General features: G+C 38.2%; 3 protein-coding genes across 3 annotated transcripts; all 3 read left to right on the forward strand.

The window, feature by feature from the left end:
• The first annotated feature begins 1569 nt into the window (after positions 1–1569).
• On the forward strand, positions 1570–4817 carry LOC141644349 (E3 ubiquitin-protein ligase WAV3-like). The gene is made up of 2 exons (XM_074453852.1): positions 1570–1701; positions 2518–4817. The coding sequence occupies exons 1-2, from the start codon at positions 1687–1689 to the stop codon at positions 4633–4635; spliced, it is 2133 nt and encodes a 710-aa protein (XP_074309953.1). The 5' UTR covers positions 1570–1686; the 3' UTR covers positions 4636–4817.
• A 2610-nt stretch (positions 4818–7427) lies between these two features.
• On the forward strand, positions 7428–10683 carry LOC141644350 (E3 ubiquitin-protein ligase WAV3-like). Its single transcript, XM_074453854.1, has 2 exons — positions 7428–7540; positions 8479–10683. The coding sequence occupies exons 1-2, from the start codon at positions 7526–7528 to the stop codon at positions 10480–10482; spliced, it is 2019 nt and encodes a 672-aa protein (XP_074309955.1). The 5' UTR covers positions 7428–7525; the 3' UTR covers positions 10483–10683.
• A 1935-nt stretch (positions 10684–12618) lies between these two features.
• On the forward strand, positions 12619–16395 carry LOC141644351 (E3 ubiquitin-protein ligase WAVH1-like). Its single transcript, XM_074453855.1, has 2 exons — positions 12619–12760; positions 13770–16395. Exons 1-2 carry the CDS (start codon positions 12620–12622, stop codon positions 16182–16184), a joined length of 2556 nt encoding a protein of 851 aa, XP_074309956.1. The 5' UTR covers position 12619; the 3' UTR covers positions 16185–16395.
• Positions 16396–21679: the final 5284 nt, after the last annotated feature.

The raw sequence follows: 21679 nt of genomic DNA on the forward strand, positions 1-21679 counted from the left end.
AGCTATACTAGTAGTACTAATTAACTAGTTGGACCAGCCTACATTAACTTGTTGGGCCGACCCGCTACCAAATTCTTGAGCAAATTGCAAGGAGTTTCCTTTCAACCCAAGGCTTCTTAATTAGTATTCAATAAATAGACTAGACAAAATTGATTCAACCCGAGTCAATCGACCGGTGATCCCGCATTTGAACTAAGGACTCAAGTTTGATCTGCCCCTGACACGAATATAGAGGTGATCATGGTCCGGTTTTGAATTGGACCGGTTAAGACATTTAAATTGAGCCTAAAAGTTAACGAGCGTTTTTGGGTAGGGCTACAAGCTTTTGTTTGGCCTATTTTAGGGCCCAAGTCGAGCCAATATTCGGGTTGGCCCGGGTCAGCATGGTTTTGGCAATTTGATCAGTAGACGGTTATCCTTTTTGTTTTCCAGCAACTCTTTTATAGGACCGTCTTATAGCATATAACTAACCCGATAGGAGAAAGTCCAGACACAAGTCATTAATATATCAAGTTTTTTATTTTATTTTGATAACTTAATAACTTATTTTAAAAACGAACATATTTAAAAATGTATATTACGGAGTATCAACTTATAATATTAAGTTATTAAAATAAAAATATTATTTTATATTTTTACTAAATAATTTTGATGGGCCTAATATTATTGGTCAGTCTTACCTAAATTTAAGTCTTACACAACAATTTGTGTTTTTCAGCAACAATTTGTGTTTTTTTTTAAAGAAAAAGGCTGAAGGCTTTACTGCATTAATTACGAATTAACAGAACTATTCGCGATCGGCGGTAAGACATTCGACCCTACAAATCTATCAACTACACTAAGCGAAATATGAGCTAAAGCATGCGCCACACTATTTATTACTGCATACCACAACTTAGGGATGTCAATGGATCGGGTTCGGGTCGGGTGAAGTCTCATCCGTCATTCATCCGTCCTTTTAAAATCTCATCCAACCCGTCCGTCATCCGTGAAACATATCATCCGTCATCTATCCATCCATCATCCATGGATGAAACGGATGGATCGGGTGATAAACGGGTGTTGTGTATTTATATATTTCAAGTTAAAAAAAATGATGATTTTTTTTCTCTACAAAAATAAAGTTAGATAATTATTTTAGTTTAACTTTCTAGTGTGTAGGTTCACAAAATATTTATATTGAGAGTAGAAAAATCTGAAAATATAAATATTTTATATCTTAATAATGTGTTATATGTAAAAAAATATTAAATAAAAAATAATAAAATCGGGTGATGGATGGATGACGGGTGGATGGTGGGTGGAATTTCTTCATCCAACCCATCCGTCATCCATCATCCGTTTCATCCGTCATCCATTCATCATCCATTAAAATCGGGTTTTCATCTATCTTTTAGGATCGGGTAAATCGGATTTTGATGGATGCGGTGAAATTGACATCCCTACCGCCACTTAATCATTTACCCTTAAATAACTTCGACAAAAATAACACTACCGACCCAATTCTTTGAAAGCCCAAAATAACCACACCCGAAAACTTACTGCGGCTTTCTTATCGGTCTTACCGTCTTAAACAAGAATTTGCGAAAATACACCGTTCTCTCAAGTAATCAAGGATTTACTCATCTTGCTTCAAACACTTGGGAGTCCGAGAGTTTCCACAAATTTCGATCGTCAAATCCAGCCATGGTTACCGTCACGGTAATTTTTTCCGTCTATAATTCCATTGCTTTACACTATTGTCGACAATGAATACTCCGATTTACACCAAAAACAGAAATTTTGATCTATAATTTATAATTTACTAGGGTTTCAGTTGTGTGTCTGCTTTCTGTATTGAATTAGGGTTCAAAGATTAGATTTTGCGATAAATTGAACATAATTGTCGATAAAACTAAGAACGAATTAGTACATTAACGTAATGTTACGATGTTCCGAAACGATAATTTGATCTGCAATAGTACAGTTGGTTAGATTACATTATCATAGAAGCAGTTTTACATAATTTGTTACAGTATTTTTGTAATGTAATTTTGCTTATTGATCTTCTCAGTTGAATTGATTGATCTGTATTATCCTGTTCATGGTTTCAAATATCGGTACCAGTCAAAGTCGCGGTCTCTGTATAATCAATCCTTAATCGTCTGTCTCAGACGATTAAGATGCCACAGATTTTTGTAGATTTACCGTATCATATGCCCGCATTTGTATTATTTATAGGTGGTTCGTAAATTTACATTAAGACCCCACTGATCAAATTTTCTGAATACGCCGCCACTGCTCAGATGGATTATGGTCGGTTATTTTTTGGTCGATTTCTTGTATTAATTGAGTGAAATACTGAAAAAGTGTTAAGCCCTGACTGATACAATAGAACTCAGCCGAGAATATGAACCATGAATGAATGCGCGCGCTATAATATTCCATTTATGTCGATCATTTGTTTACTTTTATTATTATGGAGAGTATTTTAATCAAACGAGTGAGTAATTATTTCGATATCTTTTTATTTTGTAGGATATATGCAACATCTGCAAAGGACACATTAGTACAGGAACATTGTTCACAGCAGAATGCTCACACAACTTCCACAACAACTGCATCTTCCATAATGTTCAGAATGGTGGAGGCCATATCGATATCTGTCCGACTTGCCATACTACATGGACTCAAGTGTCGTCCCCGAATGCTACAAAAACCAGCCCTCCTGTTTCAGGTCCTAGTTTCGACGACGATGAGCCCCTGCCTTCCATAGCATCTTCTTCTCCCCAAGAAGGTGGTGAGGACAGGGTTATGACTGTCAAGGCCTTGCCAGAGTACCCGGCTTTAAGCAAGTCAGACAAATCTGACTCATTTGCGGTCCTTTTTGGTATTCGTGCCCCTCGGCTTTCCCTTGGAGCTGATGATGACATGTCGTCTGAGGCTCGTCCATCTCTTGATCTGGTAGCTGTTCTAGATGTGAGTGGCAGTATGTATGGGAAAAAACTTGCACTCTTGAAGCAAGCTGTCAGTTTTGTCATTAACAACTTGGGCCCCATGGATCGTCTTTCCATCATTACTTTCTCAACTCATGCTCGTAGATTAACCCCTTTAACAAGGATGACTGAAGCGGGTCGAGCTGATACTTTAAGAATCGTGGACATGATCCGGTCAGAGGGGAGTACTAACATAATTGCAGGACTGAAAACTGCTGTCAAAGTCTTGGACCAGCGACGTCAGAAAAACCCGGTTAATAGTGTCATTCTCCTTTCAGATGGTCAAGACACTGAAAATCGTAATTTCATCTCGTGCCTCAATCGTCTTCCCCAGTCAATTAGATCCAATGCAAGTGCTGTAGAAACTGGTGTAAAGCCGGGACCAAATGTAGCCCAGGTTTACACATTTGGGTTTGGGGCTGATCACGATTCAAAAGCACTCCATGCGATATCAGATGGGGCGGGTGGGACATTCTCGTACATTGAAGCGATTGAGGTCATTCAGGATGCATTTGCTTTATGCCTTGGTGGGCTATTGAGTGTTGTTGCGCAGGAAGTTGAAGTTCAGGTTTTCTCCGGGTCTTCTGAGGTTCGAATCAAGAATATCGTTTCTGGGAGATATAATAACAAGGTTGACGCCTTTGGTAGTCAATCTGGGGTGGTATATGTTGGCGATGTTTATGCAGACGAAGAGAAACAATTCCTGGTGTACCTCTCTGTCCCACAAAGTGAAAAAGATGACAACAATTCGACAACAAAACTGGTGGAGGTCCGGTGCTCTTACAAGGATCCATTGTTGGATAAAATAATCGTGTCTAATACAGTTACAGCTGAAATCCGGAGACCATTAAAAGATGAGTTATTATCAGAAGAAGACAAGCGGATTGACCTAGAGGTTGAGAGGGAGAAAAACCGCGTCATAATAGCAGAAGGAATTGCATTGGCACAGGAAATGGCAGAGCGATTGGAGCTAGATGACGCTCGTTCCCTACTCGAGGAGAAGAGGAATATCATATTGCAGTCATATGGAGGGCAGATAAAGGATGAGACCACTATGTCTCTCTATGATCAAGCGGGCATTATCAAGGACCGTATGCAAAATAGACAGACCTACTTAGGAGGTGGCCGAGCCTATGCATTCTCGACACAGTTGTCTCATATGTATCAGAGAGCTGCTACTCAAGTTCTTGAAAATCAGAAATCTTACTTTGATGCCGATGATGATTCTGATGAATATATGGGATGTAGCTTGTCCTTCAAGGGTGGCTTACGTTCTTCGACTATCTTTGATGGTTGCTGTGAAGCTGATGATGATTCTGATGAGGACATGGGCTTCTCCTTCGGGGGTGGCTTACGTTCTTCGTTTATCGGTGATCTTTGCTGTGAAGCTGATGATGATTCTGATGACTATATGGGATGCTGCTTTATGGATGATGCTGTGGGTTATTCTCCGACTTCTCCTGCAGATTGTCTCGCTTCTGAAAGTTATTCTCCCAGTTCTCCTGCTTACACGCCGAGTTCCCCTGGTTATTCTCCCGCGGTTGCAGATGATCCTCCTAAGGCGGCTAGATTTAATTTCCAGACTTCATACATGAAGCAAATGGTGAAGAAATCACAGCTCGAGCGCCACGCCAATGGTCAAAACCAAGCCGCTGGTTGATGGATTTACTCCTGCAAACCCTTGCTGATTTCTGGACATTTAAATTTTACACGCCAATGTAGCTGTTGCATTTTTATTTGCTTTAGTTGCTTGTTTTTTCTTATCTGACAATATGATTTGGAGCTTTTAAATTCAAGTTGAATAAAAAGACAGGAATGTTGTTAAACTTTTCTGGTTAGCAATTACGTCTCCATCTTTGTTTACTTTTGGTTTTGACACAAAGATTAAAGAAATTGCAGGGGATATATACAAGTGGGTCAAACTGAATGTGGAGGATCAAATCAACCATCAAAGACATTTTTAAAATAGAAAGATAAACAATTGACCGAGACACTTCAAATAAAATGGAATAAGTAAACAAATGATCGGGACGGAGGGAGTGTAATTTGTAGTTTGTTGTGTTGTGGGTGATGGATTTTATTGTTAAATGGTCTTTCTTAACAGAGTTAACACATTATGGTTGAACTCAAAAAATTATAATGAGACTAAAAAATAATGAACAAATATAAACTCAATTAGATTTTAACTTTGATATAAAAATATTAAAATACAATCAAAAAATTTTAAATGCTCGAAAAAAATACACACAGTCAAATATATTTATTATGGTTGTATTGATTATCCTATTTGGATATCAGTAGGGCTGGTATAACACAAATTGGATTATACATCTAGTTGTACCATAAGCATGGTACAACCAAGGTATAAGAATCTGAGCTTATATGTATTATTTTTGAGCTAATTCAAAGTTTATGTTTTTAATGTATAAATGGATGAGTTCAATACTTTCTAATAAAGCTCGTATTCTTTAACAAAAAGCTCGAATACTTAATCATAAAGCCCAGATTCTACACCGTAGAACATATACAACTGGTTATATAGTCCATAAATTGCTGGTATAATAGTATAAGTCCATACTGATTCGTATTTGCTGCATTTGGAGCGAGTATAGGTAGAGTTTTAGCGATAAGTGGGGGTAGATACTAGATATGGCCTTATGAGTGTTAAATTTTGTACCCGTCATAGGTGATGGAGCGAGGTTGACTTTATTTGTATTATTGTATATGTCTACTCGTTATTTATTGAAGTAATTACTATTCTTACTCTTTATTAGGTAAAAATCAATTAAATTCATAAATTATAAAGATAAAATCAAACCTTATGAAAATTTAAATTGATTAAAGCAAATTTTTACCAAAAAAATGCTACTCCGTACCATGTAAACACATATGCTTGATTAAATTAGATTTAATTTGGTTCTAATAGTACTCCGTATTTGTGAACTGAACTAATTAACTTGTCAGACCCGCCCAATATCAATTTCTCGAGTAAAATGCAAGGACTTTCCTTTTAACCCAGGGCTTCTTTGGCTCTGATTTTTTTGGTTGAAAATAATCAAATTAAACTGAACCGAATTAAATGAAGCTGAACTAGACTTAACTGAATTGAATGGAGCTAAACTGAAGTAAAAGTTAATTTGTAAAGAGTTGAGCTAAATTGAATTGAACTGAGTCGAACTGAACTGAAATAAGTAGGAATTAAGTCTAAAAGAACAGAGCATCGGTAAATACTTCATAAATAAAGCCTTGATCTTTCGGTTGATAGGAGCTGAAATGGAGATGAGCTGATCCAAAATGAACTAATAACTGAAGCTAAACTCAACTAAATAGAGCTGAAAAAGAGTCATTAGTGAAAAAATAAGTTGAACTGAACTTAATGAAGATTAACTAAACTGAACTAGATGTAACTGAACTGCATAAAGCTGGACTGAACTAGTCAAAACTGTTTCGACCCCATATCTAACCCGCATTTGAACTAAGGACCCGAGTTTTACCCGCCCGAACCCAGAGGCACTAATCCCCCTTATACTAAAAGAATAAAAAAACTGAAAATTTTCCCGCCTAAATTCTTTTAGCTAGAAATTGAGCATAACTTTATCTAGATATGTATTGGACCTAATATATGACTTTTATATATGTCATAGTATCTTAACAAACACCGCAACTTTTATAGCTGGGCCAAATGTATTTTATTCATCATTATCTCAATAGTCCAATATATGTATCTTAAATATCGTAAATTTTATATTTAAAACGTATGCATATTTTACTCATATTATTAAAATCAGTGTGTGCTTTTCACTTTTTTATTCTTTAAATTTTTTACACCGTTTAAATTGTTACTCCGTATATTGTAACAAAAATTATAAAAATAGTTATATGTTTCAAATGCGTAAAAATAAGCATAAGTTTTTGTAATTAAACTAAAAATCTTATTTTTTTAATCATAAAATTATTTTGAGTAAAAATGTAAAATTCGTTCTATTTTAATTCTTAGTATTTTTACACATTAACAGTTATAGATAATTAAAAATAAAATTCAAAGTTCATTTATATATTATTATTATTAGCTCTAATTGTTAAGTTCTTTACACACAACAATCTAAAATACCTTGCATTCGCACGAGCTTTATACTAGTTGATATCATTAACAACAACTCTCCAACTCATACGAAGAATAAACCACCATTAACATTTAATTATATTTTAATTTTATTCTGATAACCCGATATTTTAGATGAATATGCGAGTTTTTAAAATAAAATATTGGTTAATCAAAATAAAATATTTTTAAGGTTAGACTTCATGTTATTGGGCAAATTTTATGTATATAATAATCTTATAGTCACAAGAAAATAACCCCGTCTGACCCGCTTCTTTGAAAACCCGAAAAACCTGACCAAAAAAAGTTAACCTTTTTGACCCGTTTATCAAATCTAACTCTATAAATACACCGTGCGCACCAGGATTCAGGATCTCCTCGTTTCTCGTCAAACAGTTCTTCAGAGTTTGAAAGTTGCAAATTTCGATCATCAAATCCTTACAAAGTCATGGTTACCGTCACGGTAATCTTTTACATTTCTAATTCCCTTGTTTTATGTTATTATCGACGATGAACACTCGGGTTTACACCAAAATGAAAAAATTGATTATAAAGTTAGGGTTTTCAGCTGTGTGTCTACTTTTTGAGTAGAATTAGGGTTCTAAGATTAGATTTTGCGATAAATTGAACATAAATTGCAATAAACCTATGATGGGTTTTAGTATATTAATACGATTTTACGATTTACAATGTTCTCAAACTATTATTTGATTTGCAAGAGTACAGTTAGATTACGTAATTGTAGAAGAAGTTTTATCCAATTGTTATAGAAAATATGTATAATTGCACATGTTGATGATGTTGAGCTCATTCGGAAACAGTCTTTCACTGTAAATAAGACTGGGTATTTCGACACCCTTACCCTGCAATTTGCGCCATTGAGGCACTAGCGTAATGTTGTTGTTGATAATGATTTTGAGGTGTTAGGATTATTCTAAGTTGAATTGGTTGATCTGTATTATCCTGTTTATGGTTTTAAATATCGGTACCAGTCAAAGTCAAAGTCATGGTCACGGTATAATTGGTCCTTAATCAGTCGTCTCAGACGAATTACTGTCGGTGAAAAACTGAAAAAGTGATAATACCCCACTGATTTCGAACCATGAATGCACAGTATATAACCCTTTGTGTCTATCATTTGTTTACTTTTATGTTATGTGTGACGAGTAATTTAATCAAAAGGATTTTGTAGTGTAATGTTTGCTTCTTGATCTTCTGAGTTGAATTTGTTGATGTTTATTATCCTGTTTATGGTTTCAATCATTTGTTTACTTTTATATTACGTGTGAGGAGTAATTTAATCAAACAAATGAGTAATCATTTGTTTACTTTTATATTACGTGTGTGAGGATTAATTTAATCAAACGAGTGAGTGATTATTTCGTTCGTTTAATTTTGTAGGATATATGCAACATCTGCAAAGGAAACATTAGCACAGGAACATTGTTCACAGCAGAATGCTCACACAACTTCCACAACAACTGCATCTTCCACAATCTTCAGAATGGCGTCGGTCATATTGATATCTGTCCGACTTGCCATACTACTTGGACTCAAGTGTCGTCCCCGAATGCTCCAAAAACCAGTCCTCCTGTTTCAGGTCCTAGTTTCGACGATGATGAGCCCCTGCCTTCCCTAGCATCTTCTTCTCCCCAAGAAGGTGGTGAGGACAGGGTTATGACTGTCAAGGCCTTGCCAGAGTACCCGGCTTTAAGCAAGTCAGACAAATTTGACTCATTTGCGGTCCTTTTTGGTATTCGTGCCCCTCGGCTTTCCCTTGGAGCTGATGATGACATGTCGTCTGAGGCCCGTCCATCTCTTGATCTTGTAGCTGTTCTTGATGTGAGTGGCAGTATGTATGGGAAAAAACTTGCACTCTTGAAGCAAGCTGTCAGTTTTGTCATTAACAACTTGGGCCCCACGGATCGTCTTTCCATCATTACTTTCTCAACTCATGCTCGTAGATTAACCCCTTTAACAAGGATGACTGAAGCGGGTCGAGCTGATACTTTAAGAATCGTGGACATGATCCGGTCAGAGGGGAGTACTAACATAATTGCAGGACTGAAAACTGCTGTCAAAGTCTTGGACCAGAGACGTCAGAAAAACCCGGTTAATAGTGTCATTCTCCTTTCAGATGGTCAAGACACTGAAAATCGTAATTTCATCTCGTGCCTCAATCGTCTTCCCCAGTCAATTAGATCCAATGCAAGTGCTGTAGAAACTGGTGTAAAGCCGGGACCAAATGTAGCCCAGGTTTACACATTTGGGTTTGGGGCTGATCACGATTCCAAAGCACTCCACGCGATATCAGATGGGGCGGGTGGGACATTCTCGTACATTGAAGCGATTGAGGTCATTCAGGATGCATTTGCTTTATGCCTTGGTGGGCTATTGAGTGTTGTTGCGCAGGAAGTTGAAGTTCAGGTTTCCTCCGGGTCTTCTGAGGTTCGAATCAAGAATATCGTGTCTGGGAGATATAATAACAAGGTTGACGCCTTTGGTAGTCAATCTGGGGTGGTATATGTTGGCGATGTTTATGCAGACGAAGAGAAGCAATTCCTGGTGTACCTCTCTGTCCCACAAAGTGAAAAAGATGACAACAAGTTGATAGAGGTCAGGTGTTCTTATAAGGATCCGTTGTTGGATAAAATAATCGTTTCTAATATAGTTAGTGCTGAAATCCGGAGGCCGTTGACAGAGGAGTTGTCAGAAGAAGACAAGCGGATTGAGTTAGAGGTGGAGAGGGAGAAAAACCGGGTTTTAATAGCAGAAGGAATTGCTTTGGCACAGGAAATGGCAGAGCGGTTGGAGTTAGATGACGCTCGTTCCTTACTGGAGGAGAAGAGGAATGTCGTATTGCAGTCATATGGAGGGCAGATAAAGGATGAGACGACTATGTCCTTTTATGATCAGGCGGGCATGGTTAAGGACCGTATGCTAAATAGACAGACCTACTTAGGAGTTGGCCGAGCGTATGCATTCTCAACTCAGCTCTCTCATATGTATCAGAGAGCTGCTACTCAAGTTCTTGAAAAGCAACAATCCTGCGGAGATGCTGATGATGATTCTGATGATTCTGATGAAGATATTGTCTGTTGTGGCTACGATATGGGTGATTCTGAAGATGATTATTGCTGTAATGGTGAATCTGATGATGATGATGATGATATGGAGTATGGCTTCTCCTTTATGGATGGTTCTTCAGGAAATTGTCAGACTGCTCCTACTTATACTCCGAGTTCCCCTGGTTATACTCCGAGTTCTCCTGGTTATTCTCCTGCGGTTGCAGATGATCCACCTAAGGCAGCTAGATGTAATTTCCAGACTTCATACATGAAGGAAATGGTGAAGAAATCACAGCTCGAGCGCCATGCCAATGGTCAAAACCAAGCCGATGATTAATGGATTTACTCCTGCAAGCCCTCGGTGATTTCTGGACATTTAAATTTTAGAATTAGGAAAATGGGAGTGGATTATGTAGCTGTTGCATTTTTATTTGCTTTAGTTGCTTGTTTTTTCTAATCTGATACATATGATTTGCAGCTTTTAAATTCAAGTTGAATAAAAAGACAGGAATGTTGTTAAACTTTCCTGGTTAGCAATGACGTCTCTTTCGCGGTTATTTGTTTACTTTTGGTTTTGACATAAAAAGATGTACGGGGCTATATATTAGACGATAAGTGGGTCAAACTGAATGTGGAGGATCAAATCAACCATCAAAGACATTTTTAAAATAGAAAGATGAACAATTGACCGAGACACCTTTTTGTGCAAATTAAATAAAATAAGTAAACAAATGATAGAGACGGAGGGAGTACTTTGTTGTTTGTTGTGTTGTGGTGGGAGGGCAAATGAAAAGGGGATTATAAAAGGTCATAGGCTTGTGACGGTAATAAGAAAAACGGTCCGAAAGCAATTTTGGTACTTCTAAAAAAGTACTCTGCATTGGTGAACTGAACTAATTAACTTGTTGGAGCAGCCAATATCAATTTCTCGAGTAAAATGCGAGGAGTTTCCTTTCAACCCAAGGCTTTTTATTATTATCCATCCCCGTTATTTATTTACCTTTTTCCCATTTATATAAGTGTTTAAGTCACTTATTTACCTTATTATATTGAGAATATTTTTAAAAAGGTAATATGATCATCCACATAACACATATTATCCACTTATCACTCAACAACAATACTCTCAAGCGGCCCTCTCCCCTCTCCTAAGTCTTTGTGCCAAACCTAGAACTTCCAACCGTGTCAATTAAGTCGGTCAATTCAGGTTTGTGTTGTTCGGGTTTGCAAGAATTCAAGCCGGGTCGGATTGGTTTTTTTCGGGTTGGTTGTTTTCAAGTTACTTGAAGATAACACTCGGTTTCCAATAATAAACATTTGGGTCGCATTGAATTAGCTCGAGTCAATTTGGGTTTTGGGTCAGGTTTGGGTCCTGAGTTCGGGTAATGTGTCACTGTATCGGGTGATTCGAGCCGAGTTGGTTTTACCAAGTTTAATCTCAAATCAAAGGCTAACAAATGACCGGGACGAAGGAGTAATTACTTCAAAACTATAAATAGACTAATAGACTAGACAAAACTGATTCGACCCGTGATCGTACTTGCATCCGAACTAAGAACACGAATTTGACCGTTACCAACCCGAAGATTTATTGTCACATACTATTATCATTAACAACTTCGTTTAAAAGAACCATAAACTACAATTATTAACATTTAATTATATTTATATTTAATTTAATTACTTTACTAACTCGATATTTTAGATGAATATGCGAGCTTTTAAAAGAAATTATTGGGCAAGCAAAACAAAATATTTTTAAGGTTAGGCTTTGTATTATTAGGCTAGTCCTACTTATAGAATATGCATATTTAGACCTGTCAAACGGGTAGGGCAGGTCGGGTATCGCGTCAGGTCTTACGGGTCGGGTCAAATACAGGTCGGGTCATATACGAGTCGGGGGTCGGGTTAGGGTCAGAATAAGGGTCAAGAAATAATTTGTAACGTCTTTTTTAAACGATTTTTTAAATTTAAAAAATATTTTTTAAAAAAGTAAAACATATTTAAAACTATTATTTTAATCATATTCAACATTTACATTAATTATATTGACATAATTACTAAAATAAAATTTTTTAATAATTATTTTATTATTAAATATTATAAAAGTTATATAAAATTGACTTTTTAGTTGAATTTGCAATTTAAGTAATTAAAAAAATAATTTTTTATCTATATTTTCAAATATAATATATAAATATTACAGTAATATTTTTAATAAAATTCATGATTTTCCCTTGACCCAACGGGTCGGATCTCGACCCTAAAATAACGGGTTATTTCGGATTCGGGTCAAACGGGTCGCGGATCGAAAAAACCGGGTTTGTAACCCTAAAAAACGGGTCGGACGGGTCGGATTTTCAGATCAGGTCGAGTTTTGACAGGTCTAATATTCACTAGAAAATGACCCGGTCCGGCTCAATTATATGAAAACACAAAACGAGACCAAAAAGTTTAACCTAATTAACCCGTTTATGAAGTCGCAGTCTATAAATACACCGTGCCCTCAAGGAAACAAGATCTCCTCATTTCTCTTCAAAAACACTTGTTCAAAGTTTGAGAGTTTTGACAAATTTCAATCATCAAATTCTAACAAAGTCATGGTTACCGTCACGGTAATCTCTTACATTTCTAATTCCCTTGCTTTATACTCCTTGGACACTCCGTTTTATACCAAAAACAAAAAAAAATTGATTATGAATTGATACTAGCTAGGGTTTTCAGTTGTTTGTCTACTTTTTGTGTTGAATTAAGGTTCAAAGATAAGATTTTGCGATAAATTGAACATAATTGGCATTAAACCTAAGATGGGTATAGTTTATTAACACGATTTTACGATGTTTTCAAACCTATGATTTGATTTGCAAGAGTACAGTAATTAGATTACATAATTTTAGAACAAGTTCTACCCAATTCAATTGTTATAGTATCATGTTGATGATGTTGAGGTCTTTCGGAAACAGTCTTTCGCTGTAATTAAGACTGCGTATTTCCGACACCCTTACCCTGCAATTTGCGCAATTGAGGCACTAGCGTATTGTTGTTGTTGTTGTTGTTGAAAATGTGACAATGATGTTGATTTGGGGTGTTCAAAGGATTTTTGTAATGTAGTGTTTGCTTCCTGATCTTCTGAGTTGAATTTGTTGATGTTTATTATCCTGTTTATGGTTTGAATTACGGTCAGTGAAAAACTGATAAAACCTGGATTTTTGCTGTAATTTAGACTGCATACATAATTACATCCGACTCCCTTACCCTGCAATTTGCGCCATTGAGGCACTAGCGTAATGTTGTTGTTGATAATGATTTTGAGGTGTTAGGATTATTCTGAGTTGAATTGGTTGATCAGTATTATCCTGTTTATTTATGGTTTTAAATATCGGTACCAGTCAAAGTCAAAGTCATGGTCACGGTATAATTGGTCCTTAATCAGTCGTCTCAGACGGATTACTGTCAGTGAAAAACTGAAAAAGCGATAAAACCCGACTGATTTTGAACTATGAATGCACACTACTTCGTATATAATACTCCCTTTGTGTCGATCATTTGTTTACTTTTATATTATGTGTGCGGAGTAATTTAATCAAACGAGGGAGTAATTATTTCGATGTTTTTATTATGTAGGATATATGCAGCATCTGCAAAGGAAACATTAGCACAGGAACATTGTTCACAGCAGAATGCTCCCACAACTTCCACAACAACTGCATCTTCCACAATCTTCAGAATGGCGGCGGTCATATTGATACCTGTCCGACTTGCCATGCTACTTGGACTCAAGTTTTCTCCCCGTATGCTCAAAAAACCAGTCGCTGTGATTCGGATCCTTGTTTTGACGATGATGAGCCACTCCCTTCCCTAGCATCTTCTCCCCAAGAAGGTGGTGGGGCTAGGACAATGACTGTCAAGGCCTTGCCTGAGTATCCTGCTCTAAGCAAGTCAGACAAATCTGACTCATTCGCGGTCCTTTTTGGTATCCGTGCCCCTCTGCTGTCTGCTGAAGATGATGACGATGATATGAATGCTCGCCCATCTCTTGATCTTGTAGCTGTTCTTGATGTGAGTGGTAGTATGTATGGGAAAAAACTTGCACTCTTGAAGCAAGCTGTCAGTTTTGTCATTAACAACTTGGGCCCCACGGATCGTCTTTCCATCATTACTTTCTCAACTCATGCTCGTAGGTTAACCCCTTTAACAAGGATGACTGAAGCGGGTCGAGCTGATACTTTAAGAATCGTGGACATGATCCGGTCAGAGGGGAGTACTAACATAATTGCAGGACTGAAAACTGCTGTCAAAGTCTTGGACCAGAGACGTCAGAAAAACCCGGTTAATAGCGTCATTCTCCTTTCAGATGGTCAAGACACTGAAAATCGTAATTTCATCTCGTGCCTCAATCGTCTTCCCCAGTCAATTAGATCCAATGCAAATGCTGTAGAAACTGGTGTAAAGCCGGGACCGGATGTAGCCCAGGTTTACACATTTGGGTTTGGGGCTGATCACGATTCAAAAGCACTCCACGCGATATCAGATGGGGCGGGTGGGACCTTCTCCTACATTGAAGCGATTGAGGTCATTCAGGATGCATTTGCTTTATGCCTTGGTGGGCTATTGAGTGTTGTTGCGCAGGAAGTTGAAGTTCAGGTTTTCTCCGGGTCTTCTGAGGTTCGAATCAAGAATATCGTTTCTGGGAGATATAATAACAAGGTTGACGCCTTTGGTAGTCAACATGGGGTGGTATATGTTGGCGATGTTTATGCAGACGAAGAGAAACAATTCCTGGTGTACCTCTCTGTCCCAGAAAGTGAAAAAGATGACAACAATTCGACAACAAAACTGGTAGAGGTCCGGTGCTCTTACAAGGATCCATTGTTGGATAAAATAATCGTGTCTAATACAGTTACAGCTGAAATCCAGAGGCCGTTGACAGGGGAGCTGTCAGAAGAAGACAAGCGGATTGAGTTAGAGGTGGAGAGGGAGAAAAACCGGGTTTTAATAGCGGAAGGAATTGCATTGGCACAGGAAATGGCAGAGCGGTTGGAGCTAGATGACGCTCGCTCCCTACTGGAGGAGAAGAGGAATGTTGTGTTGCAGTCATATGGAGGGCAGATAAAGGATGAGACGACTATGTCCTTTTATGATCAGGCGGGGATGGTTAAGGACCGTATGCTAAATAGACAGACCTACTTAGGAGTTGGCCGAGCCTACGCATTCTCAACACAGCTCTCTCATATGTATCAGAGAGCTGCTACTCAAATTCTTGAAAATCAGAATTCTTTCTGTGATGCTACTCAAGTTCTTGGAAATCAGCAATGGGTTTATTCTCCGACTTCTCCTAGCTATTCTCCCACTTCTCCTAGCTATTCTCCTACTTCTCCTAGCTACTGTCCCGCTTCTGCAAGTTATTCTCCGACTTCTCCCAGTTATTCTCCGACTTCTCCTACTTATTCTCCGACTGCTCCTAGTTATTCCCCTGCTGCTCCTACCTATTCTCCTACGAATCCTGCTTATTCTCCCACTGCTCCTACTTATTCTCCGACTTCTCCTGGTTTTTCTCCTAGTGCTCCTAATCCTCTGATGCCTCTTGCTTATGCTCCTGGTTCTCATACTTATTCTCCCATTTCTCCTGATTATTCTCCTTGTTCTCCTGCTTATTCTCCGACTTACCCCGGTTATTCTCCTACTTGTGATGTGTCTGCTTGTCCTTCTTATTCAACCTCTTCTCCTACTTATACTCCGACATCTCCTGGTTCTCCTACTTATTCTCCCATTTCTCCTGATTATTCTCCTTGTTCTCCTGCTTATTCTCCGACTTACCCCGGTTATTCTCCTACTTATGATATGTCTGCTTGTCCTTCTTATTCAACCTCTTCTCCTACTTATACTCCGACATCTCCTGGTTATTCTCCCACAGTTGCAGTTGCAGATGATCCGCCTAAGGTGGCTAGATGTAATTTCCAGACTACATATATGAAGCAAATGGTGAAGAAATCACAGCTCGAGCGCAACGCCAATGGTCAAAACCAAGCTGTTGTTTGATAATGTTGCTTGTTTTAGTTATCTGACATTATCATTAAGTTTTTAAATTTATGCAGAATAAAAAGACAAAAGGAATGTTGTTACGCTTTTCTGGTTAGCAATTACTCAGTAGTTTGGTATGTTGCAGGAGACGGATTTTATGGTTAAATCGTCTTTCTCAATACATTATGAATTTTGCTCTAATATCTACTTCGGTTTGCTTGCGAAAAGACACAGGGGAATGTCGTTAATATTTTCTTGTTAGCCATTTCTCAGTAGTTTTATGGTTAAATCGTCTTTCTCAATGTAATATTTTCTTGTTAGCGATTTCTCAGTAGTTTTATGGTTAAATCGTCTTTCTCAACGCATTACGTTTCAATTCGGTTTGCTTGCATATGTCGGAACAAAGAGCGATGTTTGATTTTTATCGTACGAGTCGCAGGCTTTATGAAGAAAATCCTAACTGTTAAAAATCCTAACTGATTTTTATGGGGTTCAGAATATCAGTTTGTCTTGCTTGTGACGGAGATACCTGTCGCAAGCTTGCGACGGGTCGGATAGTACCCTTTAAATGGTAAATGAATAGACAAGTGGTACTGTGCAAACAGAGCACTTACTGATATTTGGGTAATAAAAAAGGGTTTTTTGTCAAAAGTTACCTTATATTTAGGGGTATTTGTAAAAAGACTACCTTATATTAATTTTTTTGTTTTCAACTACCTTTATTTTCTTTATTTTTGGTCAATAACTACCTATGCTATGAGTATAGACAAATTTGGTTAGTTTTTCGGCTTTAAACTATCTCATACGACTCTTTAATGTTTAAATCATGCCTAGACCAGATTTTGGAAAGTCATGATGTACTTACGCTTAATTTTAGTAGATGCTCATAGTTATTATTGAAATGTGAAAAACATAAATCTTGGTCAGCTGAAATTAAATTATGGTTTTTATGCCGTTGATCATTGTTGTTTGATGTTAACAAAGTCATGTGAGATAGGTTAATGTCGCTAAATCGATCAAATCTCGTCATATATCGTGAGCTTAGGTAGTTTTTGACCAAGAAAAAAAAAACAAAGGTAGTTTAAAACAAGAAAAATAATATGAAGTATAAGGTAGTTTTTTACAAATACCCCTAAATATATAAGGTAGTTTTTGACAAAACACCCAATAAAAAAAACATTTTCTTACTTTCCCAATGCATCATCTTTACCCTACAATTGAAAAGTCACAAAAAGTCACGTCCAAAATTCATTTTCACTCTTTCTAATTTTTTTTCTCTCTCTATTTTCAAATTTCCAGATCCCAAAACTCTTTATCATTTTTTTCAACTTCATACAAATTAACCTGAAATCTAAATGAAGTCAATGATCCAATATGTCACCATTTTAGGCTATTAATATGTTATCATCTCAGATCACTTACATTCAGCTATTACTACAAACAAACATCTGCATAATGGAAACATATTACACATGTTCACAAACATACTCAATATGTCAACAAATGTTTTATATATTTCTTAATTCTTAAACATACAATAAACTGCAAATAAAACCCAAGAAACCAACAAGGCAACTATAACTAATTTCTCGCTTTTCCTATGTTTCATGATTTCAATATTTAATTCTACAACAACCATCTTCAACTTTTCATTTTTGATCTTCAGATTCTCTAGCAACTCGTTTTTCTTCTCTAAGTATTCACTTTCCGTCATGACATCAACAAATTGAAAAAAGCCACAACCATTGTACTGCAAGTGTTGAACAATAAGGAAATGATTATGCAAGATATAATTAAATTCAATTACAAAAATATATTAACAAACAACAAATGAAATCAAATAATATATCAGCCAAAGAGAACACCCATAAAACGTTTTACCTACATGTTCTCCATGCTTCACTGTCTTCAAGACTGCACCTATATTGTGTTTGCATAAAACCGTATTTTTAAGTCTTGAATTCCATGAATTAGATGAAGATGCATAACTTTTTCCCATCACTACGAAAATGTAACAACCTTCGTTTAACATGTGACCATTTCAATCGAACCACTCAAGTAACATACAGTCCATAACTGGTTACATATATACTTTCATTAAAATGTATATACAGTTGTCCAATATGTTACTATTAAAAGAACATTTGGTATCAATTTGACAATCATTAAAATTGTAACAAATTTCATTTTTAAACTCAATGACAAATTACTGACTACTAGAGATATACAGTCTGAAAATGATCGCATACATAGATTTTTCATGTAAGTATATATTTTCTTTATGTTACCATTCATTGAATAATAATGAATTGTAACATGAATACCAAAAATGTCAACATATAGTGTTGAGAAGACGATTGAGAATGATTAGTCTACTAATTATTCTCCTATATTTTTGCTAACAATATTATTGAATGTATCTTTTAGCTTATCTTCTCCTTAATTGTAGATATAGCTTACCTAATGCACACTCCAATTGTATTATATATAGCATTGTAATTGCTAATTGTAATTTATCTAATTACTCAATAAAATCATACTTCCTATATGGTATCAAGAGAAAGGTTTCATCCTCTCTAAAACCTAAATTTTTTTCCGCCTCTTCCTCACCTCGATCGAAAATGTCGGGTGCCACCATTCCCAATCCTAATGATCCAAAAAATCCGTTTATCATACTCAATGTGCATTCCGTCGTCAAGTTTGATGGTACTAATTATCGACAATGGTGCATTCAACTCGAATCCCTTTTCGATGGTTATGGCCTATCATCCTTCATTGATGGAACACCTCCACCATCCCAAACAGTTGCATCGACTGCTGCTGATGCACAACCCGCTCCCAACCCTGCGTACGCTTCCTGGTTTCGGCAAGACAAGCTGCTATTCTCTGCTGTGGCTAGCACCCTCACCTCTGCCGTTTCCCCTATTCTTAACCGACTGACCACCACCCGTGCTGCGTGGGATGCCCTCGCTGCGTCCTATGCACGCCCTTCCCGTGGCCATATCAAACAACTCCGTCACAAATTAAAACACCTATCCAAAGGTACCTCCTCCATCTCCGACTACATGAACCGTATTAAATCTACGGTCGATGACCTAGCTCTTTTAGGCACCATCATTCCTCCCGAGGACGTCACTGATCAAGTACTTGAAGGCCTCGATGACTCCTATCAACCTGTCATCGATGCCGTCAATGCTCGTGACGATCCTATACCCTTCTCTACCCTTCTCGAAAAATTGATAAATCGAGAATTAGTTATTGCTCAAACTATCCCTCGTACCACACCCTCCACTGATTTTCCTACCGTGGCTCACCCAACCTACACGCGCAACCATAACAACCACTCCCGCTATCCCCACTCCGCTGCCTCCTCTACTACTCCTCAACAACCGCCTGTCACTACCAACCAGAACCCTCGCAACCCCTTCAAAGGCAAATGTCAATGGTGTCATACCCAAGGCCACACTCTTGCTTATTGCACCATTTTCAAAGCCCTATACCCTGATATCAAAGTGCCCCCCTACATCCGCAACCCTACACCCTCTGCCCAAGCCAACCCCACCGTACTCACCGCCCAAATACCCTCCCCATGGCTCCTTGATAGCGGTGCCTCTCACCATGTTACATCGGACCTTGATAACCTGGCTCTTCACCAACCCTATGATGGTACCGATGAAATCGTGATTGGCGATGGCTCTGGACTTCCAATTCTTAACACTGGTTCCGTCTCTTTTTCCTCCTTTCAACTGCTTAATGTTTTTCACGTCCCTTCTATGCATAAAAATATTATTTCCGTCTCAAAATTCTGTCACGAAAATAATGTCACCATTGATTTTTGCTCTTCCTCTTTTGTTGTGAAGGACCGTGAAACAGGAGCAGTCCGATATACGGGACCAGCACAGGACGGCGTCTACTACTGGCCATCGTCGTCTACACCGCAAGCCCAAACCACCACCCTTGTCTCGGCAGACCTACACCACCGTTTTGGCCATCCTCATTTTTCAGTTTTAAAGAATATTGTTTCTAGTTTTGATTCGAAAACGATTATTACCAATAAAGATTGTTCGTCTTGTCATTTATATAAAAGCCATAAATTACCATTCGCGCAATCTTCGCTTAAATCCGACTCACCACTTCAAACTATATTCAGCAATTTATGGTCATCTCCGGTCCACTCAATTAACAATTACAAATATTACGTTATTTTTGTTGATCACTTTACCAAATTTATCTGGCTTTTTCCCTTAAAGAAAAAATCCGATACCCATTCCACTTTTTTATCCTTTAAATCCCTTGTCGAAAAACAATTTTCTCGACCCATCTTAACCTTTTACTCCGATAATGGAGGAGAATTTGAGAAATTAAAACCCGACTTTGCCAAGTTTGGAATTCAACATCTCACTTCTCCTCCTCATACCCCGGAGCACAATGGCTTTGCGGAACGACGACACCGACACATTGTAGACACCGGCCTTGCTCTTCTCGCACATGCTTCTATGCCCCTCTCATACTGGTCCTTTGCTTTTCAAATAGCCACATACCTCATCAATCGCATGCCAACACCTACACTCCAAAACGACTCCCCCTATTTCCGTTTATTTCAGCAACAACCCAAATACACCAATTTCCATAATTTTGGCTGCCAATGCTTCCCATGGCTACGCCCCTACACCCATCACAAGCTTGAAGCACGGTCCATTGCCTGCGTTTTCATCGGTTACTCACCCTCTCAACACTCCTACCTATGCCTTGACCCATCCACAAACCGTATCTACAGTTCTCGACATGTCCGTTTTGTGGATACTACCTATCCCTTTGCCTCAGCCCCACCGTCTCCTACACCCCTACCCACCTCCACCGAATGGTGTAGCATCTCCGTCCCCACTCTGCCACCCCCTGAACCGCAACCTGCTGCCCCCACCCATCAACCCGAACCCACTGAACCCGACTCCCCTGTTCTCCCTTCCCCTGCTCCATCTTCCCCTGCCACTCCCGTGGCCTCCCCTACCTCGACGCTGAACTCCGCTGCCCCGAACCAACCACAGCCAAACAGGCTCTCCTTGACCCGACATGGCGCTCTGCCATGGAAACCCAATACCAGGCTCTCACGAAAAACCAGACATGGGAACTCGTTCCCTCCTCCCCATCCCAAAACATCGTTGGATGTAAATGGTTTTTTCGAACCAAATACAATCCCGATGGCACCATTAACAAACATAAAGCCCGTCTTGTCGCAAAAGGGTTTCACCAAAGACCCGGACTCGACTACTCGGAAACCTTTAGTCCCGTCATTAAGCCTGTCACAGTCCGTTTACTGCTTAGTCTTGCCGTTACTAATGGTTGGTCGCTTCGTCAACTAGACATCAATGATGCCTTTCTTCAAGGCACATTAACTGATATTGTCTATATGGCTCAACCGCAAGGTTTTGTTGATCCCGAGAAACCAACTCATGTGTGCAAATTACGCAAAGCTCTCTATGGATTGAAACAGGCCCCGCGGGCTTGGTATACTG

Source organism: Silene latifolia, chromosome 2 (genome assembly GCF_048544455.1).
Source record: "Silene latifolia isolate original U9 population chromosome 2, ASM4854445v1, whole genome shotgun sequence".
NCBI classification, from domain to species: Eukaryota; Viridiplantae; Streptophyta; class Magnoliopsida; order Caryophyllales; family Caryophyllaceae; genus Silene; species Silene latifolia.